The sequence below is a fragment of the Aricia agestis genome, chromosome 13 (assembly GCF_905147365.1).
Source record: "Aricia agestis chromosome 13, ilAriAges1.1, whole genome shotgun sequence".
NCBI classification, from domain to species: Eukaryota; Metazoa; Arthropoda; class Insecta; order Lepidoptera; family Lycaenidae; genus Aricia; species Aricia agestis.
The window spans coordinates 680,025-706,885 of NC_056418.1; the positions used below are offsets into that span (position 1 = coordinate 680,025).

At 37.0% G+C, this 26,861-nt stretch overlaps 1 protein-coding gene across 1 annotated transcript in view; it reads left to right on the plus strand.

The window, feature by feature from the left end:
• LOC121732876 (lutropin-choriogonadotropic hormone receptor-like) overlaps positions 1 to 26,861 on the plus strand; it is a 51,493-nt gene that overhangs the window by 14,870 nt on the left and 9,762 nt on the right. The window contains exons 2-6 of the mRNA XM_042122880.1: positions 21,499 to 21,619; positions 22,009 to 22,083; positions 24,731 to 24,799; positions 25,436 to 25,531; positions 26,456 to 26,521. Of these exons, the coding sequence (XP_041978814.1) occupies positions 21,499 to 21,619; positions 22,009 to 22,083; positions 24,731 to 24,799; positions 25,436 to 25,531; positions 26,456 to 26,521 (427 nt within the window). The remainder of the gene's footprint in view (positions 1 to 21,498; positions 21,620 to 22,008; positions 22,084 to 24,730; positions 24,800 to 25,435; positions 25,532 to 26,455; positions 26,522 to 26,861) is intronic.

Here is a 26,861-nt window from a genome sequence, read left to right on the forward strand (position 1 = left end):
AATTAATTATGTCGTACCAACTTACTGCCGTGACAAAAACAAAACTATTGTAGGTATGTATTTTTGGGGACCTACTGCCGCACTCAGAGACGAGTATTGACGACCTCTGTTGTGCAGTGGTTGGGCGCGTGGTCAGGGCTCAAGCCGGGGGTCGCGGGTTCGAATCCCACCGACGGCACAAAAGTTTTCAATGTTCCTGGGTTATGGATGTGTATTAAAATATACGTCTGGACTCTGGTACCTGTAACACAAGTCCTTTAGGTACTTAGCACGGGGCCAGACTGTGGCCAGACTGACGTGGTGTGAAGCGTCCACATATATTAATCCTTCGATCATGGATTCTTGGATTCATCTTCGTTTAATTACAGTTAAGCAATTAATATTCGTCTCTGAGTGCTGCCGAGTATCTTTATGCTTTTCGTTTGAATCAGTTCAGCGGCTTAGGCATGTACAGGCAATCAGGTGAACAATAAGTACTTCATTGTTGCTTAAAACTAGAGGGCAATACAGGGCATATTTAATTTAGAAATCACTTGTTTGTTAGAGAAATTCTCCACTCGATGCTTCAATCAAAATATATTTATATTTCAGAAATATTTGATCGAAGACTCGAAGCAATGGAAACTATATGCGGGTTTTATTATCAGTTTTTGTTGTACGGAGTCTGGAACGAAATATTTGCGTCTGTCTCCATAAAAATATTTGAGCACTGACAGTCTGACAGACTACAAGATGGCTAAATACATTGTTCTGTTTAGTAGCTATTTGGGTTGTGTTATGTGTATACGTAGGACGTATTTTATTACTATAATACTAATAAATACGTATATCATTACTATACTAAGAAGAGTATAGTAATAAAATGTTAAACACTATCCCATTACAAATAGAGTAAGAGCCAGCAACAGCCAGACTTTCATTATTTTATAAAAGCTAAAATTCTCCTGTATATAATTATAGAGGTAAGAACGACCAGCGAAAAATGGAGTTTCGGTCGCGGTTATTTTAGGAGGTATCCAGTTCTAAAAGTCTACACTCTAGTTTCTACAGCACCTACAGTCTACACTGAGCGTAGGTACAGCCGCTATTTGTTTTTGTTGCTGTCTGATCGTAGAAGACAAGATTCAAGAATAGTCACTTGGAAAACAACGGTCACACAGAATCACTTTGGCGTTACTGAAATGTAATGGCCTTGTCTGATACAGTATGTTAAGGAATAAGGCCATCCCCCGAGCAAACGACCTTGCACCGACGAAATGTATGGTACATTTGATGCGTCGCGTCGCCGAGATCGCACAGAAATCCAATTTTTTTACCAAAGTATCTTAGTTCAAAATTGATCAAAAATAAATTAAAAGGGGAAATAGGTAGTTAATGAAATTGTCTATCTATTGTCGTGTGCTTACGTAATTTGTTACGATAATTAACGATATTATCTACTTTGGAAGCTAATATCATGAGTATAATAAACAAAAATAGGAAATTAGTAACAGGGATATACTGAAGATTGTTGCTGTATTTTTATTATAACTTTGTAGCTTTCAAATTGACAACATTTCAAATATTTTTTGTACTTGTTTCATGACGAAATATAAAAGTAGGGGTTAAATTAGGGGACCCATATTTTTTTATTTTTGAAAATGTAGTCATTTTCATTTATGGTTTTTATTTCTGATCATTCTAAAATGACTTAAGCGCCAAATGACGTCATTGGTACGGTTGAACAAAAAAATACCTTTGCACGTCATATCTGATTTCTTAAAAAAAAACTGTCAGTACTGTCACTGACTTTGTGGTACTTTACTTTGAGGTTATTGAATTTGTTATTGTGTTTAGATCTGCATTATTTTCGTTCCTACTAGCAAAGGTGTGTATCGTTTCGTATTCTGCCGTACCAATGACGTCACAAGTGGATTTTTCGTTTTAATTTTTTTTCTCGGAAATTAATGATTAAAAAAATCTGTAATTTTTTTATAGGACTTCTGAAATAAAAACAAAGAAATGGTATTTTTATTTTTGATGATTAATTAAATAAAATGTTGTCAATTAAGAGTTTATAAAGCTTGAAATACGGTAAATTACGGCATCTCCGTAGGGGGAGCGCCTTAATATTACCTATATTATAACATCACCTCGTTTACTAATAAAAATATCCATGTAATATGTGTTGGTAAATCTTGTCTGATACTTTACAAAAGTGATTAGAGTTAGAGAGGCGTTATCTAGTGTATATATCTACTTTAAACCTACTAAAAAGGGGGGGGGGGAGAAAGAAGTAAATGTTACGTTTTTACTTTTCTGGACCTTCACTTGATTTAGATTACAGGTACCTCACTACTTGCTTAGCAGGCACAGTCAGTAGGTGTTAACATTCTTAAATGAAAATACCAGTAACAAATAAATCAAGTGATTAATCGAACAAGATTCCAATAACGATAATATTATCGACAGATAAGCGAACGGTTACGCACTGATCATAATAACACGATAACTTATTAAGACCCTGCTGCCAAAAATATCAAAGCACGCTAGCCCCGCCTACACACCCCGCTATCCTCCAATCGTAATAATATTATAATGATTCCATGAATCGTGCCCATGAGGATTGTACTTTGCGCTGCAGCTAATAGTGAACAATATCGCGTAAAAACGGTTCCCGCATTATAGCACGAAAGTAATTGATGATTCCTTAAAAAATAAATAGATACAATTTTATTTTAGTTAATAATTTATTTTCCTTTAGCCATTATTTTATAAAGTGTGTGATTGTAGTAGTGCAAGTTATTTAATGATAGTAACTCAATAAGTGAAACATACTCTAACATACTTATATTTGTTGAAATGCCCAGAAAGATTCATAATTTCGAAAAATATAACTATCGAGTCAAAATAAGTGAATCGTGTTTTCCGTTAGGCAAATATCAGATAAATGTACAATGATTAAAGTAGTGATTAAATAAATCTCAATTTCATTTAAGTCAATCGTCTTCCGGGATCGTTATACTTATCAGAAAACACTGCAAAATTTGGCAGCCCGCTCTTAAATGACTGGATTTCCCAAACCGCTTTTTTGCCCGGCAAGGTTGATAAAGGTTTAAGTAAAGACATACACTCCTTACTCCGTTGTAAAGGACTGCTAAACGACTGTTAAAAACAAAAGACTGTAACCGATTGTAAAAATAATAATAAATGATGATCTTCGGTTGAATGCTATATTTTCGGTTCTTTAAAGACTAAAGATAAACACAGCCATTAGGATTCATATCATCTTTATAGCCTACGTCATCGGTCCATCTTTAAAGCTAGTCATCTTAATATATATATTTCTTGTGTGCGTGTGTATGTGACTGAACTCCTCCTAAACGACTGGACCAATTTTGATGAAATTTTTTGTGTGTGTTCGTGGAGATTCGAGAATGGTTTAGATTTACAGTTTGGTCTACTGGAAAATGTTTTTTCAATTAATTTCTTATTTATAAGGAGTTGTTGATTTTGGAATGTTTTACATTAGATCCGGCGGACGGCGCTATCATCGCATTCAATATTATTCTATTTCAATTTTAGTTTGTCCTGACAGATGGTGCTACGATTAATTTGAAAAAAAATTTGTTATTCAATTCATGTGCTGATTAAAATATTAAATAAATAACACATAGGCTACAATTTTAACCGACTTTCAAAATGGGGGAGGTGTTATGTTCGTTTTCTTATATTCAACGATTACTCCGCCGTTTGTTAACCGATTTTCAAAATTTTTCTTTTGGTATATTGGGTATCATCCCAATTTGGTATTATATTCAGAAAAGTGGTGATCTGATGAAGGATCCATAAGTAATCGAGGGAACTCCTCAAAACTTATAGGGAAACATATGGTGACTTCGGTTTCGTGAGAAGTATTCTAAGCATATGCTACCAACAAGTAAGATTTTGCACCGAGGTATACCTGGTATACCGTGGTTCGGAAGGTGCTGAGAGAATTCCTGATTCTTTATAGATACAAGTTTGGGAGTTTCGGCGTTGTTTTAAGAACAGAAAGCATATGCTACTATGCAAATTACATTCTTCATCATCATCATCATCACTACCATATTATACCATTTCATAGTCTTTTAGATCGAGACTCGAGTTTGCCAAGCGATAATTAAAAAAAATCTATATCTACCTAATATTATAAACCTGAAGAGTATGTTTGCTTGAACGCGTCAATCTCAGAAACTACAGGTCCGATTTAAAAACTTATCTCAGTGTTAGATAGATCATTTATCGAGTAAGACTCATCATTTATCGAGAAGGTTATATTATATTATTACTCTAAGACTAATACGACAGAAGAAACTCAGGAAAATGTGGGAAAAACGGGGGAAATATTTTTTATGGGAAAATGTACCTACGGATTCTGTAAAATTTCTAATTTACGCGGGCGAAGCCGCGCGGGACATCTAGTATTTTATAATTGTTTGATTATCTACCGTTCCATCCTTTAGGACTCATCTTAATATGCAACATTGTCGGTCCATCTTTTTATAGCTAGATTTTTATAATTGTGTGATCATCGTTCTATCTATACGTGGGGGAGCCATGCTTCGGCACGAATGGGCCGGCTCGACCGGATAAATACCACGTTCTCACAGAAAACCGGCGTGAAACAGCGCTTGCGCTGTGTTTCGCCGAGTGAGTGAGTTTACCGGAGGCCCAATCCCCTACCCTATTCCATTCCCTACCCTCCCCTATTCCCTTCCCTTCCCATCCTTACGTTCCCCTATTACCCTATTTCCTCTTAAAAGGCCGGCAACGCACCTGCAGCTCTTCTGATGCTGCGATTGTCCATGGGCGACGGAAGTTGCTTTCCATCTGGTGACCCGTTTGCTCGTTTGCCCCCTTATTTCATAAAAAAAAATCTATTAGGACTCATCTTTATATGCTACATCGTTCGTTCGAAATCCATTCAAATATTAATATTTCTTTTAATTATAGCACTTAATATGTGTTATGTGTTGGGAATTGAGATACTTTGAGTCCCTTCCCTTCCAATGTCCTTTACACGGGATACTTTTTTATCCCGGAAAAATGTACGGTATTCGCGCCATAAACAAATTTCTAGCAACGGAATTGCGGGTATCAACTAGTAACTAAATTGTATGGTAATACACCTCAACTTTCGAATTAAAACAAAATTGTATATTATCCGACGTCTCCCGTATGCACCTGGATAGTTTCGGAGTGGCTACCGACTAGTCGGCCGCCGCCTTGAGTCGGCCTCAGCTCTGTTACGCCGACCGTCGGCGTAACAGAGCTGAGGCCGACTCAAGAAAAGGTGGCGCGGTACGACTACATAGATGGGCATTTTCAAAAAAACGTGTACCCTTGCAAAAATATGTCTATATTTTTTAAGGTCATTTATTTACCTTTTTTTGAATGTCATATACAAGGAAAAATATTGAACTAATGGAATAAGTTAAAAAGAACGCTGAAAACGTTATATTATTCTGATATTATTGAAACAAAATCGAATTTTCGACGAAACAGATTCCGTTGTGCGACTAAATGTAAAATATAATTTTATACAAAAAAATACAGCAATAAATGGATTTCTTCGTTAATTTAATCTAGTGAAATGCATATTTAATTGTTTATTAAAAAAAAATTAGATAATTTCAAGGATCAACAAGAGTAGCAATTATTTTTAATCCATAGTGTGACTATGTGACCCAACCACTAGGTTATTTTTCATTTTTTTACATGAGTAAGTAATATTTAACATATTTAAAGGAGTTTTTATAACACAAAAACCTTTTATTTAAACATTTTTATTGTTGCACTACTTATAAAAGTAAAAAATTCTTTGATTTCATAGATTTAACTTCAATAATTAGAGGGACGAACATCTCATAATCATAAAGATGTGTTCACATGTCTACGAATTCCTAAGTTATTAATGACATCGGATTATATGCACGATCAAAGTGCCGAAATATCCATGCAAATATGCACGAAAAATGGTCGAAATATGCACAAAATATGCACAATCAAAAGTCACTTAATATTAAAATTTATTATTTTTTTTAAGACTTTTCCGGTAGTGACATTAATAAAAGCGCCAATTTTTATAATTTCATAAAATCCAGGATTTTTAATTTCTTGAAATAAAGACTTTTTATTTATTTATTATACGCCAATAATAATTTTCTACCAACATTTTCCGATTGCAATCTTAATGCCCATGGAAGTTAAACTACCGAAATATGCACTATCAACGAAAAATTGCCAAAATATGCACTATCGCCTAAAAAGTGACATTATATGCATTTGCATATGCAAGTATGCAAATGCATATAATCTGATGTCTAGTTATTATAAATCTGCAAATATCAACGACACAAAATGATTTTCAACTTTACTGATAGAAAAGTAGTGGAAATAAAATCAAAATTTTTAAAAAACATAAAACTTTTAGGTACTTAAATTTTAAATAGTATATTTGTTATTGTTAAGTAAAGTCGACGCCTTTATGATTTGGCTGTAGCGATATCGATTTTTCTCAGCAATAACTAAAGCTAAGAAATTAAAGTTCATTGTCAGTATTTATCATGTCTTTGTCTTTGATTTACCCATAGCATAACACGATTGGTCAACTTTTATAACACAGAATAATCAATCAAATAGACCTGTGTAAAAAAAAAGGATTCCTATTTTTCCCTACAGAGAAGAGTGATTTAAGCTTCCAAAAATGTACATGGATTGGTTCAAGCATACACTTTAATTTGCCCATAGCTTATATGAAATGTATTTATGGCTTTTAAATTACGCGACAAAACTATTTTGTCACTTACGCCCTTTCCATTTTTTGCTGTTCCATTGCTTGTTTTCTGTGAGAGGCCGGGCCGGCCTTTCATAGAAAACTAGCAATCTAAAACATATCCAAAACGGTTTTTTACTTTAACGCGGCGTCACCTTAACACATAAGTAATAAAAAATATATTTGTACGTTAATCGTACCAGTTTAAAAATCTCCAATTTTCATAATAAAACCGTGAATAAAAAAATAATTTATTTAAAATGTGAACTAAGCCTTATGCTTTCCGCCTGTTGTGACTTGTCCGTTCCATTATATGTGACCATACGAAAAGTCACAAGTCGGAAGTCACGTAATATTACTTTCTTTTACTTTTAAAGTGTTTGTAAATAACCGATAAGAGTTATCACAATTTCATTTTTTATACTAAATACTAAACTAATTTTGCAACGTGTCAACAGTAAAAACAGTTGGAGAAAGTATAATAATGCTTACAAAATATGGTCACTTATCTGAACAAATAAACCGTTCCTGAAGAACCATCCAACCTGCGTCCGCGTCTTGTAGCAGATTTTTAACTACTAAATTTAAATTGAAGTTTCTCGATGTACAATGAAATATAGTGCTATCATTTAGTGCCGAAAATATTTTTGTAGTATGTTTATAAAACTAAAAAAAACGGTCACTAAACCGAACATTCCGGCCGGGTTGTTTTTTCATGATTATAATTTTAATTAATTTGTAGTTAAATTATGTTAGATTTTTCAATAACAAGACATTCAATTGATACATTAAGTATTTAAGAATCTAACATAAGTTTTTTAAGTAACTTACTTTAAGAAAAAAAATAGTTATTAAAGATTTTGTTACAACTTCTGGGAAGGGGACAGGTGAATTTAATAGGTTTCGGTACTTAAAAACCCTTATAAATCTCATACTAAATAAAATTATATACAAACGTGAATGTATTTTAATAAAAGAAAACTTGTTTATGCTCCTACATTAAAATTACAAAATGTTAGTATGTAATTTTTTACAAATAATCTGTAGCGAAGTCAAGGGACAAGGTAAAAACCAGGGGTACACATTTTTTTGAAAATGCCCATATGCGTTCGATAAAGAGTGGCCAGCAACATCACAGGATCGCGAACTTTGGAAAGAAAAAGGCCTTTGCCCAGCAGTGGGACACTGTAGGCTGATAATAATAATAATATATCCGAAGCCGACCATAAAACATCCTCCTTTTTGGAAGTCGGTTAAAATATAATTGAGATAAGATCGCCCATGACTATTAACAATGTCGGATGTGAAAAACGACAACTTTACAGGAGAGCGATTCAAAGTCTAAATTGTGCATAACTTTTTACTTATTTCAAGTAGGATCATGAAATTTCAGGGTAATACTATAAAAGTTATTTACGTTTGATATGTTATTATGAGTATCTCGTATTTTATGCCTAAATATAAGAAAAGTCACTTCCGACCTTTTTAACGGGGTACGAGTTATGCTGATTTGTCGGAAGTGCCAGAACCGACATTGTTGCTTGTAGAAAATCGACGATTGCTTGTCGGAAGTGGCATTTACGTCATTGTTAAGTGATAACTGTTAATTTAAAAATATGTTGCATGTAGAAATTACCAACAAAAACGACAACAATTTAAAGAAAAAAAAATAGTTTTATGGACTTCTGTCAAATAAAACGTAAAAACAATGTACGTATGAAAATACAAAACATTTCTTATGATTTAAATAATTTGGAAAATCGAATTTTCATCCGAAATGAAAACTTACTTAAAACATTGAAATTAAAAATTATTACCAACACTTTTTTTGGAAAGCTACATCATTTGCAAAGAACACAGGCTATGTATTATTCTGAAAAATATTAGGGATCCTACCGAAAATAGCAAAAATATAACCCAAAGTGGTAAAAATTTGCCAAAAATTTCATTATTTCGCTTCCGCTACGAAAAATACTGATGATGCATCAAAATAACGTTATATATGTTTATAGTACTCATCATTATCTACAAAAAAGCCCAGGGCAGCTTATGTCTATCTTTTATGGTTAACGAATAATAACCATTACTTTCATTAAAAAATTTACTTCAAATCATCTCCTTCTGGCGTGACTTTTTTTGCATATTCGTTATTAATCCTTACCTACATAAATATCAAAATATTAAATTCTATTTTTCACATAATTGGAATTATGTGAAAAATAGAATTGTCCTTTAAATTATTACCATGAGTCAAATATTTTAGAAGTAAGGACAGTTTGATTAAAGCTCAAAATAAGACGCCCGCGCCGACGCGGCAACGGCGGCGGCTACCACGAATGTGTAATGGAAAATATTATATTTGCAAGTCGAACGACCGGCTATCGATTTCATCTATATCTGCCAAATATGCTGGAGAGATGATAGTGCCTAAATGTGTGGGGAATACAGAAAGTACTAACGAAGGACTGAATGTTTTGCAGGCCCATGAAACGAAGTTCGTGGAGTCAAGTAGTTCTTAAAAATTTCGACATTTTAGGACACTTACGTACCACCACAGCCTTTGTTTACATAAAAAATTGAGATTAGTATTTATTAGATTAATTATTCAAAAGCAGTCTTCTTCATCCGAGATTTTCTCTGATCCATTGTGGTATTTTAAATAGCATTTTAGATATTATTGTTGGAAATTATATCACTTTTACATAATCTGAGTAAATCTTTATGTTTGTTGCCTACCTGCTTAATAGCAAAATGCCAAGAAAGTCTGGCTTTATTGCGGCTACTAGTCACCAAATCGCAAAACCATGAAAATACGATTAATAAATAAAAAATTATATTAATTCATTATGTATGACATGTGCCAACAAAAACCTAATTTTCGCACAAAAATTACCCATTTTAAAGCCTTCTAAAATTTCTTAAAAGTCAGTAAGCAACGACAGATATGGTACAAACTACAAGCCCCATTTAATCAATAAGAAAAGTAAATGAAATGATTATGATTTATACTACCGACATTTTACCAATTTATAAATCCACATTATAATGTCAGAAGTGGCACTACCGACAATTTAACCATTTATAAAAAACTATTAAAAATGTCGTATGTGGTACCACCGACATTTTACACAAAAACCGGTTAAGAACGTTGGATGTGGTACATCCTACAATTTTAAGTTACCTACGATAAATTAATGTTAATGAAGTTAAGAATTCATCTCATAATCAAATTTAAAGCAATAAAAAATAAACAATACTGTTAAAAATTATTTTAAAAGATTATAAAGAATAGTAAATACCATTTTCCGCACTAGAGTTAGCTTTGGACATAATATTACCATCAGCATTTTTTGCCTTTTACTATATTTTTCTTAATTTCGTTGAGTACCAAGTTTTAATTGGCCGTGCTGATCTTGTAGACATTGAAAATGGCGTCAAAAAGTAAAAAAATATAACTACGGTAGCAAAAAATCAAGTGACAGCGCGACGTCCATTCCCTCCGTTAACATAGTCGGATGTGGCACATCGTGCGCTCTTACTCGCTTCCGCGTTCCGTTAATAACGTAGGTAGTGACTATCCGACATTGTTAGCGGGCTATCTTAGTAATATACGACATTTTTAATGTGGCTATTTCAGAAACTACGCATAATATAGATTTTTTCTTTTCAGCTCACGATAGCCTTGGTTATAAGGAGATATTTTATGAAATAAAACAAAAATGACGATTTTGCACATCCGACATAGTTAATAGTCATGGGCGAGATAGGCAAGCGATAAAGATCTTAATAGTTTTGCAACTGTGGGCTGTGGCGATAGCGACGTTACGTCTTGTTAGTTCTATCGATAAGCCACATTATAGTGATCTAGATTAATTGAGAACACATTGGCTATATTATCTGTATTATGTGTTACAAAACAAAGTGATAATACTACAGGGTGTGCACGAGCACCCCATATATTCTTAGGGTTCCGTACCCACCCTCGGAGGAGGCCAAGGCGTAGGCAAAGGGTCAGACATGGCCCCGACGTCCCGACTTAGCTGAGGAGCTCGAGGTGACGGCGTGGGGACGCCGTCGCCCAACATCACCGAGACCCCGAGTTGGCCGCGATGCGCTAAGTGTTCCGCGCATCGCGTCGTAGTGACAGTGTGGACCTAACAGCCATGCACTGAAGCCTTTAGGGGCATCCGCTGGCAGGGTCGCGGTTGTGTATTCCGCGTATCCCGTGGCTCTGCCATAAGCGGAAGAGCAGGAACACCGTTGGGGTTTTAGTGGGTATGCCCGGGCGCGGCCCTTCGCCCCCAGGGAGTCCCACATACCCCGGCAGCCGTCCCCAGACTGCCGGGGATGCGTAAACGCATTTCCCCAACGAGAAAAAAAAAAGGGTTTCGTACCCAAAGGATAAAAACGGACCCTATTACTAAATTACTAACACTTCGATGTCTGTCCATCCGCGTCCGTTTGTCTGTCTGTCTCCAGGCTGTATTTCAAGAACGGCTATAGCATCAACTTCTGTAATTTTCACAGATTGTAATTGTATTTCTGTTGCCGCTATAATGTATCAAATACTAAAACAAAATAAAATTTTGGGGAAAAAATCACGTTTGTCGGCTTCCTGCGCGAGTGCGACTCGCACTTGGCCGATTTTTTATTTTTGTGATGGGCAAGCCTCAGCGTCATGGACTCATACACACCCTAAAGTATTATCACTTTGTTTAGTTACACCCTGTATATGTGGAACGTACACGTGTCTCATCTATCAATATGGGTGCAGCGCGGGGGGTAGAACAGTGGTGGAGCTAGGGGCGCACCCGATATCATTCCACTGCTATCATACGCCACGAATATGGTTTTTAACCAATTGCACGTCGATCATTACTCCATACTAATTATTATAGATGCGAAAGTGTGTCTGTCTGTCTTTTACCTCTTTACGCCCAAACCACCGAACCGGAAATTGGTATGGAGATATTTTGAGTCCCGGGAAAGGACATAGAATACTTTTTATCCCGGAAAAATGTACGGTTCCCGCGCAATATCTACTTAGTTTTAATAATAAAATCGCTAGTGTAATAAGACCAATTTTATCTAGAAGCCCTTCTCCATGTTGATATGATGAATAATCATTAATTACCATAATTAGTTTAGATCTTGAGCAAATGAGACGGATCATAGACGAATATATTATGTCCTACACGATCATGAGCAAATGGGACGGATCATAGACGAATATATTATGTCCTACACGATCATGAGCAAATGAGACGGATCATAGACGAATATATTATGTCCTACACGATCATGAGCAAATGGGACGGATCATAGACGAATACATTATGTCCTACACGATTATGAGCAAATGGGACGGATCATAGACGAATATATTATGTCCTACACGATCATGAGCAAATGGGACGGATCATAGACGAATATAATTTTATCTCCTACACTATCATGAGCAAATGGGACGGATCATAGACGAATATATTATGTCCTACACGTTCGTGTATCATGAGCTAACGTTTTCCACATCCCTATAAGAGTTTTTTTGCCGGTTGATAGCCGAGTGGAGAGCATTAGCTGATGCCGGACGGTCTGCAGGGTGATTAACGACTCGGGTTACTTTACTGTGTGGTCATTGGTATTGACCAATGACCACAGCCTGACGCCAGGGCCCGATCTAAAGGCATTTTTTTATCTATAGACGCTTCACACCACGTCCCGTGCTAAGTACCTGAAGGACTTCTGTTACGGGTACCAGACAACGGAAATATATTTCATACTTTTATACTATACTATATAATATATTGATACATATATTATATACATATATAGGATGAGACATTACGCACGGGAACACTCAAAATAACAACGACAATCGAAGCAGCCGAGGATCTAAAGCAAAGGCTATCGCTACGAACTGGCAACAAAGTTAAAGATAAAGTTCGTACCATGGCCTCTTTGCTGGTAAATGGGACAAAAGGAACCTACAAAAGGTTGATAGTTGACGAGGCCCTCATGAACCATTTCGGCTCAATCGTCATGGCGAATCAGTTAACAGGGCGCCTGCGGCGATGTCATCCTCATTGGAGATATTAACCAACTTCCGTTTATAGAGCGTGAAAACCTCTTTAAACTTAATTACACTCGTCCAAACCTGGTAACCAGCATCACCCAGGAGTTGTCTTGCACACACAGGAGCCCTATGGATGTGGCATACGCCTTAAGCATGGTCTATAATAACAATAATAATAATAATAATAATAATAATAATCATTTATTTGCCAGAGTGAAATGTACAGTTAGATGGTCTTCATAATAAAATACATAATCATAACACTCAACTAAACTAATAGTATGCAAATGTCATAACATCTATTCATCGAAGGAAATTGTGTGGTCCCTAAAGCTAATGAAGTATACAGGAGCGAGAATACCTAAAACCGATCTAAATACCCTGTATCTTGTCCACACACAAGAGGAGAAAGCAGCCCTCACTAATACAGGCTATGGATCGGGAACGGACTCTCGCGTCCTCACAATCCATGAAGCTCAGGGATTAACGAGTCCCTCGGTGATCATCATACAGACCAAGTCCGGAAAGCTGACAATCCATGACAGCGTTCCTCATGCAGTTGTAGCCATATCCCGGCACACTAACACCTGTGTCTATTACACTGACACTGATGGAGACGCTGTAGCAAGCTTCATAAAAAGAGCCACGGAGGTGTCAACCGAACACATAAAAGATTATAACATGTAAATGGCTTTAAAAGACAGGAACGATAAAGTCCTTAGCCACATGGCGGGTACATTCGACACAGAACGATATCTCTTTAACACCCTAGAAACTCCACCCAGCTTGAGTGACCCCTCTTCACCAAGCCAATGTCACAACATCTAAAGGCAAAGGGTGGAGCAGCATAAAATCTAAGGAAATCGGAAAATGTCGGATCTACTGGCCGCCACACCGACTGGGACCTCACCGTTTAAAACATTAATATTATTATTATGTAATGTATAAAACAATAAATATATATTTATTTATTATATGTATAATATATTATATTCTATTCTATTTTATTTTTTTTTATGAAAGAAGGGGGCACTCGCAGCATCAGAAGAGCTGCAGGTGCGTTGCCGGCCTTTTAAGAGGGAATAGGGTAATAGGAGAGGGTAGGGATGGGAAGGGAAGGGAATAGGGGAGGATAGGATAGAGAAGGGAATTGGGCCTCCGGTAAACTCACTCACTCGGCGAAACACAGCACAAGCGCTGTTTCACGCCGGTTTTCTGTGAGAACGTGGTATTTCTCCGGTCGAGCCGGCCCATTCGTGCCGAAGCATGGCTCTCCCACGTATACGTGGGATGTATGTGTATATGTTACGCTCAAAGACCGAAAACGCTCAGTGAGCGAAAAAATGGCTCACAACGCGTTGTGGTAATAGTAAAACGACCACGACGCGAAATTCGCGTCGTGGCCCTAGTGAAAACGGCCACGACGCGTTCTGGTAATCACAGAAATACCACAAAGCGAAATTCGCGTCGTGGCTGACGTGCTATTCGACCACAACGCGTTGTGGTAATCGAGAAAAGCCATGGCGCGTTCTGAGCATTTAAAAACAGCCACGACGCGAATCCGTGTTGTGGCCCTAATGAAAACGGCCACGACGCGTTCTGAAACCAAGTTAGTTACTCGGGAGTAATTTGAGCGTAACATAAGCGTTGACGACCTCTGAGCCACAGAGGTCGTCAACGCTTATGTCAATTTCATTTGCCCAGAGCAGCAAAAAATTAAGGGGCGGCAAATTGACTTTTTCCTATCTTCCAACCTAGCCGTTAGCCATCCACCACCCAAGTTTGAGAATTTACCTTCCATCCTACTTCAGATTGGATAGTGGAAATATTTAAGTATTTTATCCATTCCTAACAAAACTAGCTTTGAATATCATGGTTTTCGGGCAGCGAAAATTATTATCTTTGCCCGGAGGCCCTGCCTGGCGCAGAGAGCGCTTGGACTTCGCCACGTTGATCAACGAACTGCATGATGTTGCTCACGTGTTACGACGGTTGTGTCATATCTGGGATCCAATCTGATAGCCCGTTAGCAAAGACGCTAGAATCGCCAATCAAAATGTATGGAATTGACATTAGACGACTCGAACGTCAACTTCATTTTATCGAACGCTTAAGTCAATTTCATACATATTGATCGGCGATACTAGCGTCTTTGCTAACGGGCTATCAGATTGGATCCCAGATATGACACAACAGTCGTAACACGTGAGCAACATCATGCAGTTCGTTGATCAACGTGGCGAAATAAAGAATCGATAAAGAAAACATCTTGGCTAGAGGTTCAGGAACTTGAAGTGAATCATCAAAGAGAACTCTTTGATCTCCAGATCTGCCACTTACACTAATCCCCCGACAGTTTCTGAGCGGTGCAGTGCCGGTGTGGGGCCGGTAGATAAGGTGTTCCGCAAAGCCGAGGAATCTCTTGATTAGATTGTGTATCGTATTTGCTAATAAACCTTATCACTCAAAAACATCTCGGTCTTAAATAGCGCGCGGATTATGGTAAGGATCATCATCACTCACTAATGTGATGATTTGATGACACTCAAAAGTAAGGGTAGAAAGGGACTCTACTAAGACTTCGATGTCTGTCCGTCGATCTGACTCCAGGCTGTATCTCAAGAACCATAATAGCTAGCGAGAATTGAATTTTTTACAGATTTTATGTTTTTGTTGCCGCTATAATAACAAAATATACAAAATAAACAAAATAATTTAAATATAAAAAGGGGGGCTCCTATACAAAAAACACAATAATTTTTTCCTATTTTTGCTCCATAATGGCACTGAAACCTTCGTGTGCGAGTTAAACTCGCACTTGGCCCATTTTTATATCATGGGTTTAACTAACAAGATGTCAAAACAAAGGAGACGGAGGAATATCCCGTTCGTTTATATATTTAGACACAAAAGATTTTGGCATAAGCCTCATACATTATCTTTGAAACTCTTCATTTAATTAAAGTTATGTAAGTTATTACTTACTTAATATTCGTTTCTGAGTGCGGTAATTAGTACGTTACAATTTTTTTAAGTATTTTCATAGTAGTCAACTGCTTCTTCATTCTTAACTCTAAACATAAAACCTAAGGATGATTTTGTCGAAACCGGTCGTGTAAATATTATATTTTGTTACATTAAAATTGTAACAAAATATAATATTAATAATAAAGTGAAATAAAACCGGCCAAGTGCGAGTTGGACTCGCCCATGAAGGGTTCCGCAGCAGCAATACGGTTTGTTTTTATGAAATTAAGAGGTTTTTGATTTATTTTCAAATTTCAGTTGCTTTAATGAAAGTTAAAGCAACTGAAATTTGATATTTTTTCCATTTTTGTATCAAAATCTTGAAGCGGTTCACAGACTACATCTACTTACCAAGTTTCAATAGTAGGTATAGCTCTTATAGTTTCGGAGGAAAGTGGCTGTGACATACGGACGGACAGACAGACAGACAGACAGACAGACATGACGAATCTATAAGGGTTCCTTTTTTTTGCCATTTGGCTACGGAACCCTAAAAAGTGCATGAAAAGTGTATATTTAATTCTGTGAAACATGATTTTCCACCAAGAAGCTACAGTACATTCAATATCAAGCTGAGAAACACCTAGAGCAGGCCCCAATATTTTCCTCGACGATATTGATCATAACTTGTTATCAACAGGCCCAAAATAAATAGAGTCGGTCGTAAAAGATTCAATCAACTGTTAGGGCAAACACGCGGTAATTGCCCGCTCACGCTGCGCACCGACAACAGCTTGTGTCCACACGCGTGATGTACTCATAACCGATCAAATTATACCATCGAGGAAATTGATTCCTAGGCAGTCGACATACCAACGTTATTTGGTCGGATCATGTCAACTAAATGTTAATCGTGATCTGTCTTTGGCTGGTTTGACGTAACGCGACCAAACTACGAAGGTCCCCCATCTGTCTAGGAATCAACTTCTCTGATAGTGCATACTTCTGTCGACGATATACTATACTATGGAAGAGTTAGACTAATCTTCGTATCTATACTAATATTATAAAGTGGAAGAGTTTGTTAGTTTGTTTGTTTGAACGCGCTAATCTCAGGAACTACTGGTCCGATTTGAAAAATTCTTTCAGTGTTAGATAGCCCAATTATCGAGAAAGGCTATAGGCTATATTTTGTCACGCTAAGACTAATAGGAGCGAAGAAATAGAGGAAAATGTGGAAAAACGGGGGAAATTATTTGAAAAAGCTTATTTGAATGCGCTAATCACAGGAACTACTGGTCCGATTAAAAAAAATATTTCAGTGTTAGATAGCCCAGTTATCGAGGAAGGCTATAGGTTATATTTTATCACGCTAAGACTAATAAGAGCGAAGAAATAGAGGAAAATGTGGAAAAAACGGGGGAAAGACAACGAACTACTAGAGCATTTTTTCTGTTATTTGGATCATATAAGAAGTATACCACGTGAAGGATCATAGGCTCTTTTTTATGGACTAATTTTTCTGCGAAATATCTAATTTACGCGGGCGAAGCCGCGCGGAACGTCTAGTATATTAAAAAATTCTCGTGTCACAATGTTGGTTACCGTACTCCTCCTAACGGCCTTACTGATTTTTACCAAATATATGCATATTCAGAAGGTCTGAGAATCGGCTACTGGCTACTTTTTATATTGATAAGTGCATTTTTTGAATAAATAACAGTAAATTATTACAATTTGAGACTGACGGCGACTATTGTTTGTGCGACGGGATAGCGATGGATGTTGCCACGGTGCCATACTTATTTAGTCACTTCAATAAAATAATATGAAATAGTAAATTTATATTATGGCAAAACAATGTTTGCCGGGACAGATCGTAAGTATCTGAAGTATAAAATTAAGGAATTAAAATTAGCCCTTTTCCAGCAGCGAGCAAGTTCATAACCACTCTTGATTGTGTTATCTTTTAAACGAAAAAGCTGGATCATAATCGGCTCACCAGTTTGGATGCTATATGCCCCTATCAGACACACATAGACAAAAACACGTCAAACATAATATTATAATTTATAACGCTCTATTTTTCCGTAGGGGGTGAAATGGTTCCAGGGAATGAGTAGAGAAACTTTTTAACCGACTTCCAAAAAGGAGGAGGTTATAATATAACCTCCTCCTTTTTGGCTATAATATGTACAGAAATAGTTGGGATTTTGACGAATTCTGGAAAAGGCACTATTACAGAAAGAATTTTTTAATACTTTTTAGTTAGGTAATATTCTTATTGTTATTACCTTGGAAGTCGGTTTTAATATTTTTTTAAAAAATAATAATAGTTGGTCGTTGTTGTACTCGTGTTGGTTGAACTGCGAAGGGGGGTATTACATTATCATTTATATATGATCATTTCTATGATCATATATAGGATCCAATATATATGATCATTTGATCATATCTGCATATTACATTATCATATTTCATTGATCCTATTTTACGTCATATGTGGTTTTAATAGCCAATGGAGAGCGCTAACGCTGACAGGTATTGACGTCAGGGTTACTAGATCTCAGAGAATTCGATTTGTCAAAAGACATCGTCATTTTTAATATGGCTTGTTTTTTGTTATTTCAGCAAGATTATCCAAGTATATAATTAGAAAAATAATTACATTACATTATTTGAAACATATTAAGGAACAAGAAATTAAAAACTCTTTTTTATATTAAATAACTGGCAACACCTATTTCTGTGACCGTATTGGATCCAATCTCTCAGCAAATGTCAAAAATATATGATCAAGGAAGAAATGCATCATATGTCTATATTACATTATCCAATATAATTGACTCAATGATCTCGGATCCAATATATATGATAATCTAATATCCCCCGAACAGAGCCTGAAGCCGAGACCTTTTTTATCGCTTCTTTATAGATTCGCCGATTAAAATGTATGGAATTGGCATTAGACGAGTCGAACGTCAACGTCATATTAACGAACGCTATGTCAGTTCCATACATTTTGATCGACGATTCTATAAAGAAGCGATAAAGAAAAGGCCTTGGCTAAAGGGCTACTTATGACAGTTACTGGAACTATATAGTCCAGTATTGCTGCAGCTCTTCTGATGTTGCGTGTGTCCATGGACGGAAGTTGCTTTTCATCAGGTGACCCGTTTGCGCGATTGCCCCCTTATTTCATTAACAAAAAAATTATTTTATGAATGTATGTCGAGTCAGAGTAGACAGAATCTATTGTGGTCGAGTCGAATCGAACGTTTTGCTCAGGAACATAGTTAATCAAGTTTATGAAAACTTGATTAGCTATGTTCTTTGTCATTTGTGATCTAGTCTATAGACAGGGGACTAAATTGCACTAGAATTTTATGGGGGTAATATATGACTTATTATTGCTTCTATTTAAGAGTTTGGAGAATATTATACATTTCTCAATATATCAACTTTTCCTATGTAACTAGTTTTACTGGCCTTCCACCTACGATTATTATAATACCAGAAGCATTCAAAGTTTCTTCAAATGTTTGTTCAGATACACTTGCAAGAGATTTTAAAAATATTTCTCATAAATTTTCTCGGTGAGTATGTTTGCACATACAGCCAAATACATTCTGTGATGATTGATGTCTCAATAAACTGGATGAAGAAATGTAAATAACATTTTCCGCTGTTTTATTACCGTAAATAAAATAATATCAAATGTTTTTACTCAAAGCACACATTATCAAGTCGAAAACGGATCGTAATGTTGCCTCGAGTCGCACAGTATTTGTTGTTGTTTAGCAGCCATTCTCAAAGTAGGCCTCGTAGCCGTAGGGGCTCCGCGAGAGATACAAACATTGTTTAAGAATGTCGTCTGCATGGAGACAATTCATTCAAAGATAATCCTTTTTTTGGAGGTCTGTCAAACATCCGATCCGCCATCAAAAAAGTTTGAGAATCACTCTTATAGAGTGTTGTATACTGAGCACACACTATCTCCTGCGTGGCTGGCCTGTCCGAAACCGGCGTAGGAGACATTTGACCAGACGGGTTCCGTCTGGCCAAATCCCATCCATACTTCCATACTAATATTATGAGTGCAAAAGTGTGTCTGTCCGTCCGTCTGTTTGTCTGTTACCACTAACCTCTTCACGCCCAAACCGCTGAACCGATTTTACTGACATTTCACATGGAGACACTGAGTCCTGGGAAAGGACATAGGATAGCTTTATTCTGGAAACATGTACGGTTTCGTTTTTATTTAAAAAAAATATTATTCGACATCAAAGGCCTGCCATAGTGGCTTGAACGCACATGACACTCTACAGCTGTTGAAAACTACAAACAAAGAAAAAACGGTGACTCGAGGCACAAAATATCTTCATATTGTACCAAAATTTGTATGAATTTCAGTTTAGCAACTAAAAATAATTCTAACAACCAAATCTTGTATATAAAAATGAATTTCCAAATGTGTTAGTCACGCTAAAACTCGAAAACGGCTGAACGGATTAGGCTGATTTTAGTCTTAAAATATTCGTAGAAGTCCAGGGAAGGTTTTAAAGTGACACGAAGTTCACCGGGACAGCTAGTATATTATGATTCCCTTAAATAATTATAGATAAATTCAAATACACAATCATTCTTACTTATTAATAAATATAATAATATTATTAAATATAAAGACTTCCATAACACCTATACCATGCCGTAGAATTCACCGTAGTCAGTTATAAAGACGACACGCGTGTTTTTAGTTAGCGAAGTATGACGTATAGACAAGTTTACGTGGCACATTTACGTGGCGAGTTTATTTTTAGTGATAAACAAACATATTATAGAGATTATAATTAATATAAGTAGAGCGCGCAGGTGCTTTTCACGTTGATAAACTAGACATACAAGCCAATTTACTTTCATCATCATACCAGCCTATAGTGGTCCACTGCTGGACATAGGCCTCTCTCAATGAACGCCAAGATGACCGATCTCCCGCTACTCGCATCCAACATGGGCCTGCAACTAAGCGGAGATCGTCGTCCCACCTAGTTGGAGGACGACCTACACCCCGATTTCCCAGCCTTGGTCTCCATTCCAGAGTAAGTTTACTCCAGCGATCGTCTGTTCTTCGAGCTACATGACCAGCCCAGTTCCACTTCAATTTACTTTATTGTTTGTGAAACATAATGTTATCGTGTACCTAACCATGGCCATTAAGTTCTAATTTATTTTTATAAAATTCTCGTGCCATGTTCGCCTTTGATGAACCGCCACCAAAAAAGTATCGTTAAAAAATGAGAAATAGTTTAATCTGCTATAAGGTTTTAGTAGACCTCATCCTATTATAAACATCTACATAGCGCCTATAAAATGTAAGGACACATCTGCCGAATGTACGGCGCCGATAGTTCAGCGGCTGAAGTGTCAGTCGCAATATCCACGCGGCGTAATTTACGCTGATGTGTCATAAGAACTTGAAATACACTGCGAGCGTATTCAGCCGAACGTTCGGCGCCGTACGTTCGGCAGATGTGTCCTTACACATAGGTGTTGTAACGATGCAGATGCTACAACGTTAAACAACGCGATTGCGCTGCGTCTGTGGGACTTCCTTTGTGGAGTGGACGGTAACTCTATTGAACTCCTGTATTGTCCACAGCCAGAGGGAGTGAGTGCCAGTCGCGAGGGTCTTCGCTGGAGCTGCTGCACACAAACATCACGCGGCTCAGCGAGAAGACCATACTCCGGGCCGGCTACAGGCTGGAGGATGTGCAGCACCTGTGAGTATGAGCAGATACAGTCAGACACACAGTCGTTATTAGTTATACGCTAAATCTATATAGATGATTTTTGACAAGTATAAATATCTTAAGTCGCGGGAAAGAAATATACTTCTAATAGTGTTAAATAAGTTAATGATGAAAAACTGAACAGTTTCAACGAAAACAAAAGGCGATTAAGTATCTTGTACAGTTGTACAGCTATACAACGGGCACTAGACAGCAGATATTGCACAATACAATAAAAAATATTGTCTGTAATTTTATTTTTATTATAACTTAATAAACTGTATATTATCAGAACATTAATTGCACGATTTTCTTTGCTACGCCTGCAACATGCAGTATGAAATGAAAAATCCAGTGGCAAAAACAATGTGTCTTTTCAGGTCTGTGATAGACGCGCCCAAGTTGGAGCACGTGGTTGTGGACGACCTGGCCAAAATGCCAAACCTGCAGACCTTGTAAGTTACACATTTGTAAATAATAACCTCTAAAATCAAAGAAGAAATAAGTTTTCAAGTGAAACTTCTTTTTTTCGCGTTGAGAGTAAAATTTCAAAGTCGCGTCATGGCGATACCGTCCCGACCATTATAGCTAGCGGAATAGAGCAACAATCTGGAGCTGTCAAACGAAACTGAAATTGATTTCATTGATATGTGTACGTAGGTATACACTTACACAAGCATGATTGAACATGAATTCTATGAGATTAAATTGTCAACGTGCCGATAAGTGCCGACTGGACGTCAAAAAAAGAGTTCTGCTGTCACGTATCACACATATTTGTTTTTACCACGCAGTGTTGTTGATAGTGGCATCTCGCTTGCTCAGACCTTTCTTTCTCTATTCCGCTAGGTATAATATTATTAACTTTATGGTCACGACTCACGAAGGGCGACGATTTTGACTAGGTTTCACTTCTGGTTCTGGTGCCTTACTCCCGAAACTGATATCGATTTTGATTTTCGATTTCAACGGTTTTTGACACTTTAGACATGCTTTAGACATCTAAAATAGCGCTATTTTAGATGTCTAAAGTGTCAAAAACCGTTGTAAATCGAAAATCGAAATCGATATCTGTTTCGGGAGTAAGGCCCCTGGGTAGTTATGTCTATTGTGCCCCTGGGCCCTGACACGTGTGCTCGGCAAGTCGGCACACACGCTCTTTTGAAACTTCAGTCTTTGATGTAATATTATAAATACTTCATTACGGTACTTATATTATTCAGAATACTTGTTTCTATAATGAAACAGCAAATAATAGTTATTATAGTTATAAATAAAACAGTTAAATATAAATACCTTGTAACTATAAATATTTATTTGTTAAACAAAAATAGTACGTAATTATCGTTATCAGTTTAAAAGTAATAAAAATAAATTTATTGTAATCTTATACGATTCGAACAAAGAATTTTTATAAACCTACCTCAAAGTAATAAGTAATATTATGTTGCTATGTAATGTTTTTATCTATCATAATGTGAAGATTATTGCATTTTATTGCGCCTACGCTGATATAATAACAAAACATTCATTGGATGATAAGGATATATTTTTGTCCTCGTGAGCGTGTTCTTCAAAGACGACGACGACGCGCGACGTAGTGAAAAGGTTTTAGAAAAAATAAGAACAATAAATAAAAAATAAACTCATTGTTTGAAATCAAAAAATATTAAAATTGTATTGCTATGAACTGGACCATTCACGGTTGTTGCCCACTTGTGTGGTACCGACCACATAGCAACCACAAGCGAACTAGTGGCCGACCACATCGCAACCACAACGTTGCGTCGATGCAATGACAGTGCGCGCACATTGCCCGCGCTCTTCCCCTCCTCCGTTTCAATTTTCATTGACTTTCGTAATAGTCTGTTAAGAAAGTGAAGAAATTAAAAAGTGGCAACATCATTTCTTTCAAATCAATCTAAGAAAAAAGGGATGACACTACGATGCTGCACTTTTTCATTTCTTCACTTTCTTGACAGACTGTACGTAACCAGTTAACCACATACGTAACCAGTTAACCACATCGAGGGTCGCAACCACTGGCGACAACACAACCACGTCGGCATTTTGTCGGTACCACAACGCAACTACAAAAAGCTACAGCGACACCATTCAGTATTCACACGTAACCACTGCTCGACGACATTTTGTCGTTGCGACGTGGTGTGGTTGTGGTACGTGTGGGTTGGCCCTTACGCAACAGTTATTTCAGAGTAGACAAAACTAAGGAGAGTACCTCGACTTCAAACAAACGGGCGTATCTACGCGAGTTGGGCGCGAGTACCACTTTTGTCATGTTTCAATATGGGAGATCAAGTCTGCGGCGCACAAACAGTTTCCATGGCCGTGCCGCCATGCCGACTTTATGTGCGCCGCAGACTCGATCACACAAAAAGTGTGCCGTCTGCGATCTCCCTTAAGAGCGTTTACACCTTTCACGCTCAATTTGGCTTAAAACTGTACTTTTCAAACTTGAAAAAATCATCAACCACTTATCTTTATAAAAATGTTTGTTACTTATTTTTATAGGAAATTTTACTGTCTATAAAGTTAGCAGAGAAAAAAATACGATTTATAGAGTATTTGTACATTAAATCTCGATACCTTAACAGAGGTTTTCTTAAATTCCGTTTTAGTATCGGTTTCGAAACTTTTAATTTACGAAACCAGCGACAGATCTAGTTAAAAAATAATAATAACCTGTTGACAAGATCCTTAAGCAAATAGTTAGCAGAAAATATTTCGTTTAGCTATATAACTTTATGTAATTTGAATTCAAAGAATGAGAAATATCAAAGAAATATCAAGGAATTAAAACTATTTTTTTACCTATTTATTTAACTTAATTTAATATAATAATAGCTTCATATCACAGAACACTTTAATTTAAAAAATTGTTTTTAAATATCAACAAATCTTTTGTTTTTTTTTTTCTACAAATATTTTAAAACTACTATTCAAATAGTCCGCCGCAGGTTTGTATGGAAACTTGAAATTAGGTGTAAACGCTCTAAACGCTTTTAAGGCACATGTTTCACAATGCTGTACTACACGTATACTATACTCTGGTTGTTGCCAAGTTAAGACATGTGTTTTCAGGCGCATCAGCCAGGCGCCGCTACTGCACCACATCGCGCCGCTGCCCGCGCTGCCGGAACTACGCACATTGTACGTATGTATGTCCAGTTGTTTTCTTTTTTATTTTCTTTTCTTTTTTAAGTATAAAGGCAAGCAGAAGAGGCCATTTTATATTTTTCACCGACTGCGCTAGCGCATTGATTTACAATTCCCGTTCGATTTGGAATTCGATTTAAAAACTTACCAGGAGGAATCATCTGGCAAGAACTTTTTTTTAGTTTATTTGTATATAAAACGGAATATTTTTAAGTAAAAAAGCTGCTTCCATTGTAATGAACTTCTTAAAGTACTATCAGAGAAATAGATTAATAGGCAGTTGATGTATGATGGATTGGCGTATGTTATTCACGTTACGCCAAACCTAGCTGACATATCACTATACTAACCATACTAACAAGTAATATTAATATTGAATTGACATAACCCAACCAAAGGATGCAGGTTATTTCTTCGATAGTACCATTAGAGAAGTTGATTCAGGCAGATGACGGACCTACGTAATTCGGTCGTGTTACGTCAAACCCAGCCGACATATTACGACCAAATTGACGTAATACGGTAAACCAACCAAATTAATATTTGCTTTATTTGCGTCGTACGTTACGTTAATATGAACCAATTTTTTCGATAGTACATGTACTTATTCACTTCTTCTGTACTTTGCAGCATCGTGACGACATCCGGCCTGCTGGAGGTGCCGATCCTCAGCCACGTCCACGACAACAGCAGACCCAACTCCGCGCTCACCTACCTGCAGGCGGTGTGAGTTTATAGGGACCCGATTCTTATATCTTCGATCTTCATTCTACTTCAACTGCCGCACTCAGGGACGAATATTAATTACTTAACTATTATTAACCGATTCGTGGCCACTGCCGCGCCCAGCGCATCATTTAAAAAGATTCAGTGAGGCCGATGACGCGCCAGTCGCGGCATACAAGGATTGTTAATAAACACGTTAAAACTAATTTATTATACTATAATTACAATTTCTTAGTCTAAATGTGCATAAAACACAACCAGTGGCCAATGCCGCACGTGGGGCGTCATCGTTTAGCAGGGCCGATGACGCTTATGGCGCGTCAACGAACAAACTGCTTGGCCTGTGGTAAGAATTCGTGAAAATGAAGGTGGCAACGAATCGGTTAAATGACGATTTTGACATAAGCCCCATACATATTTATCTGTCAAACTCTTCATCAAATAGAAGTTAAATCATCAAAATATGCCACTGAGTGCGGCCGTTACACTGTTTAACCATGACTTCTTATCGCAAGCGCATTCTAAGGCTGAAGTAAAGTGTGTGCAAGCTATCTGTGAACTGTTTTAAGTGGTAGCCGGTAGCCGGTAGGCAACAGTAGGATATTTTGAAAATATTCGATTCTTTATTCAGAAATAAATATATTTATTATTTTATTTAAATTCATTAAAGAAAGCTATGTTTAAACTTGTGTTGTAACTTGTAGCTACCGAGTAACTGCTACTAGTCTTTCTTTATGGGTTATTTATATCCACAATAAAGTTATAGGGGGTCAAAAAGAGCCTGAGTCGGTTCGAGAAAAGGATGGTACGGCCGTGCCGCTTTTTTTTCTCGACTTGGCGGGGGCACTGCCGTGCCCCCAGATATTTCAAATTAAATTTTTTTCCAGCCTATAAGTCAATTTCTGACATGGTGTTCTGTCACAGGGACCTGGAGGGCAACCACATCCGGCGCATCCCGGCTCACGCGCTGCGCGTGCGCGCCGATCAAGTGTAAGTCACTAGGTACAGACACATACCATCTTTTATTTTGGCTTTGTTTTGATCTTATTAGCCGCGGTAATTGTTATAGATTAAATCAGGGAAATAAAACTTGTTATTGCGTATCTACAGGTGTAAGTTGTGCCCCACAAGTGTAGAGTTCACTGCGAAAGTGGCAGGGTCGAAAAAGTTACTTTTGACTTCTGTGTTTCTATGAGAAATTCCCTAACATCTTGAATTAGGTTTTATATCTTGTCAATGGTTAAAAAAGTAAGTTATTTCAGCGCTGGTACTTTTACAGTGAACTCTATATTATAATATGGGACGCGTCATAGACATTGGATTCCCCATA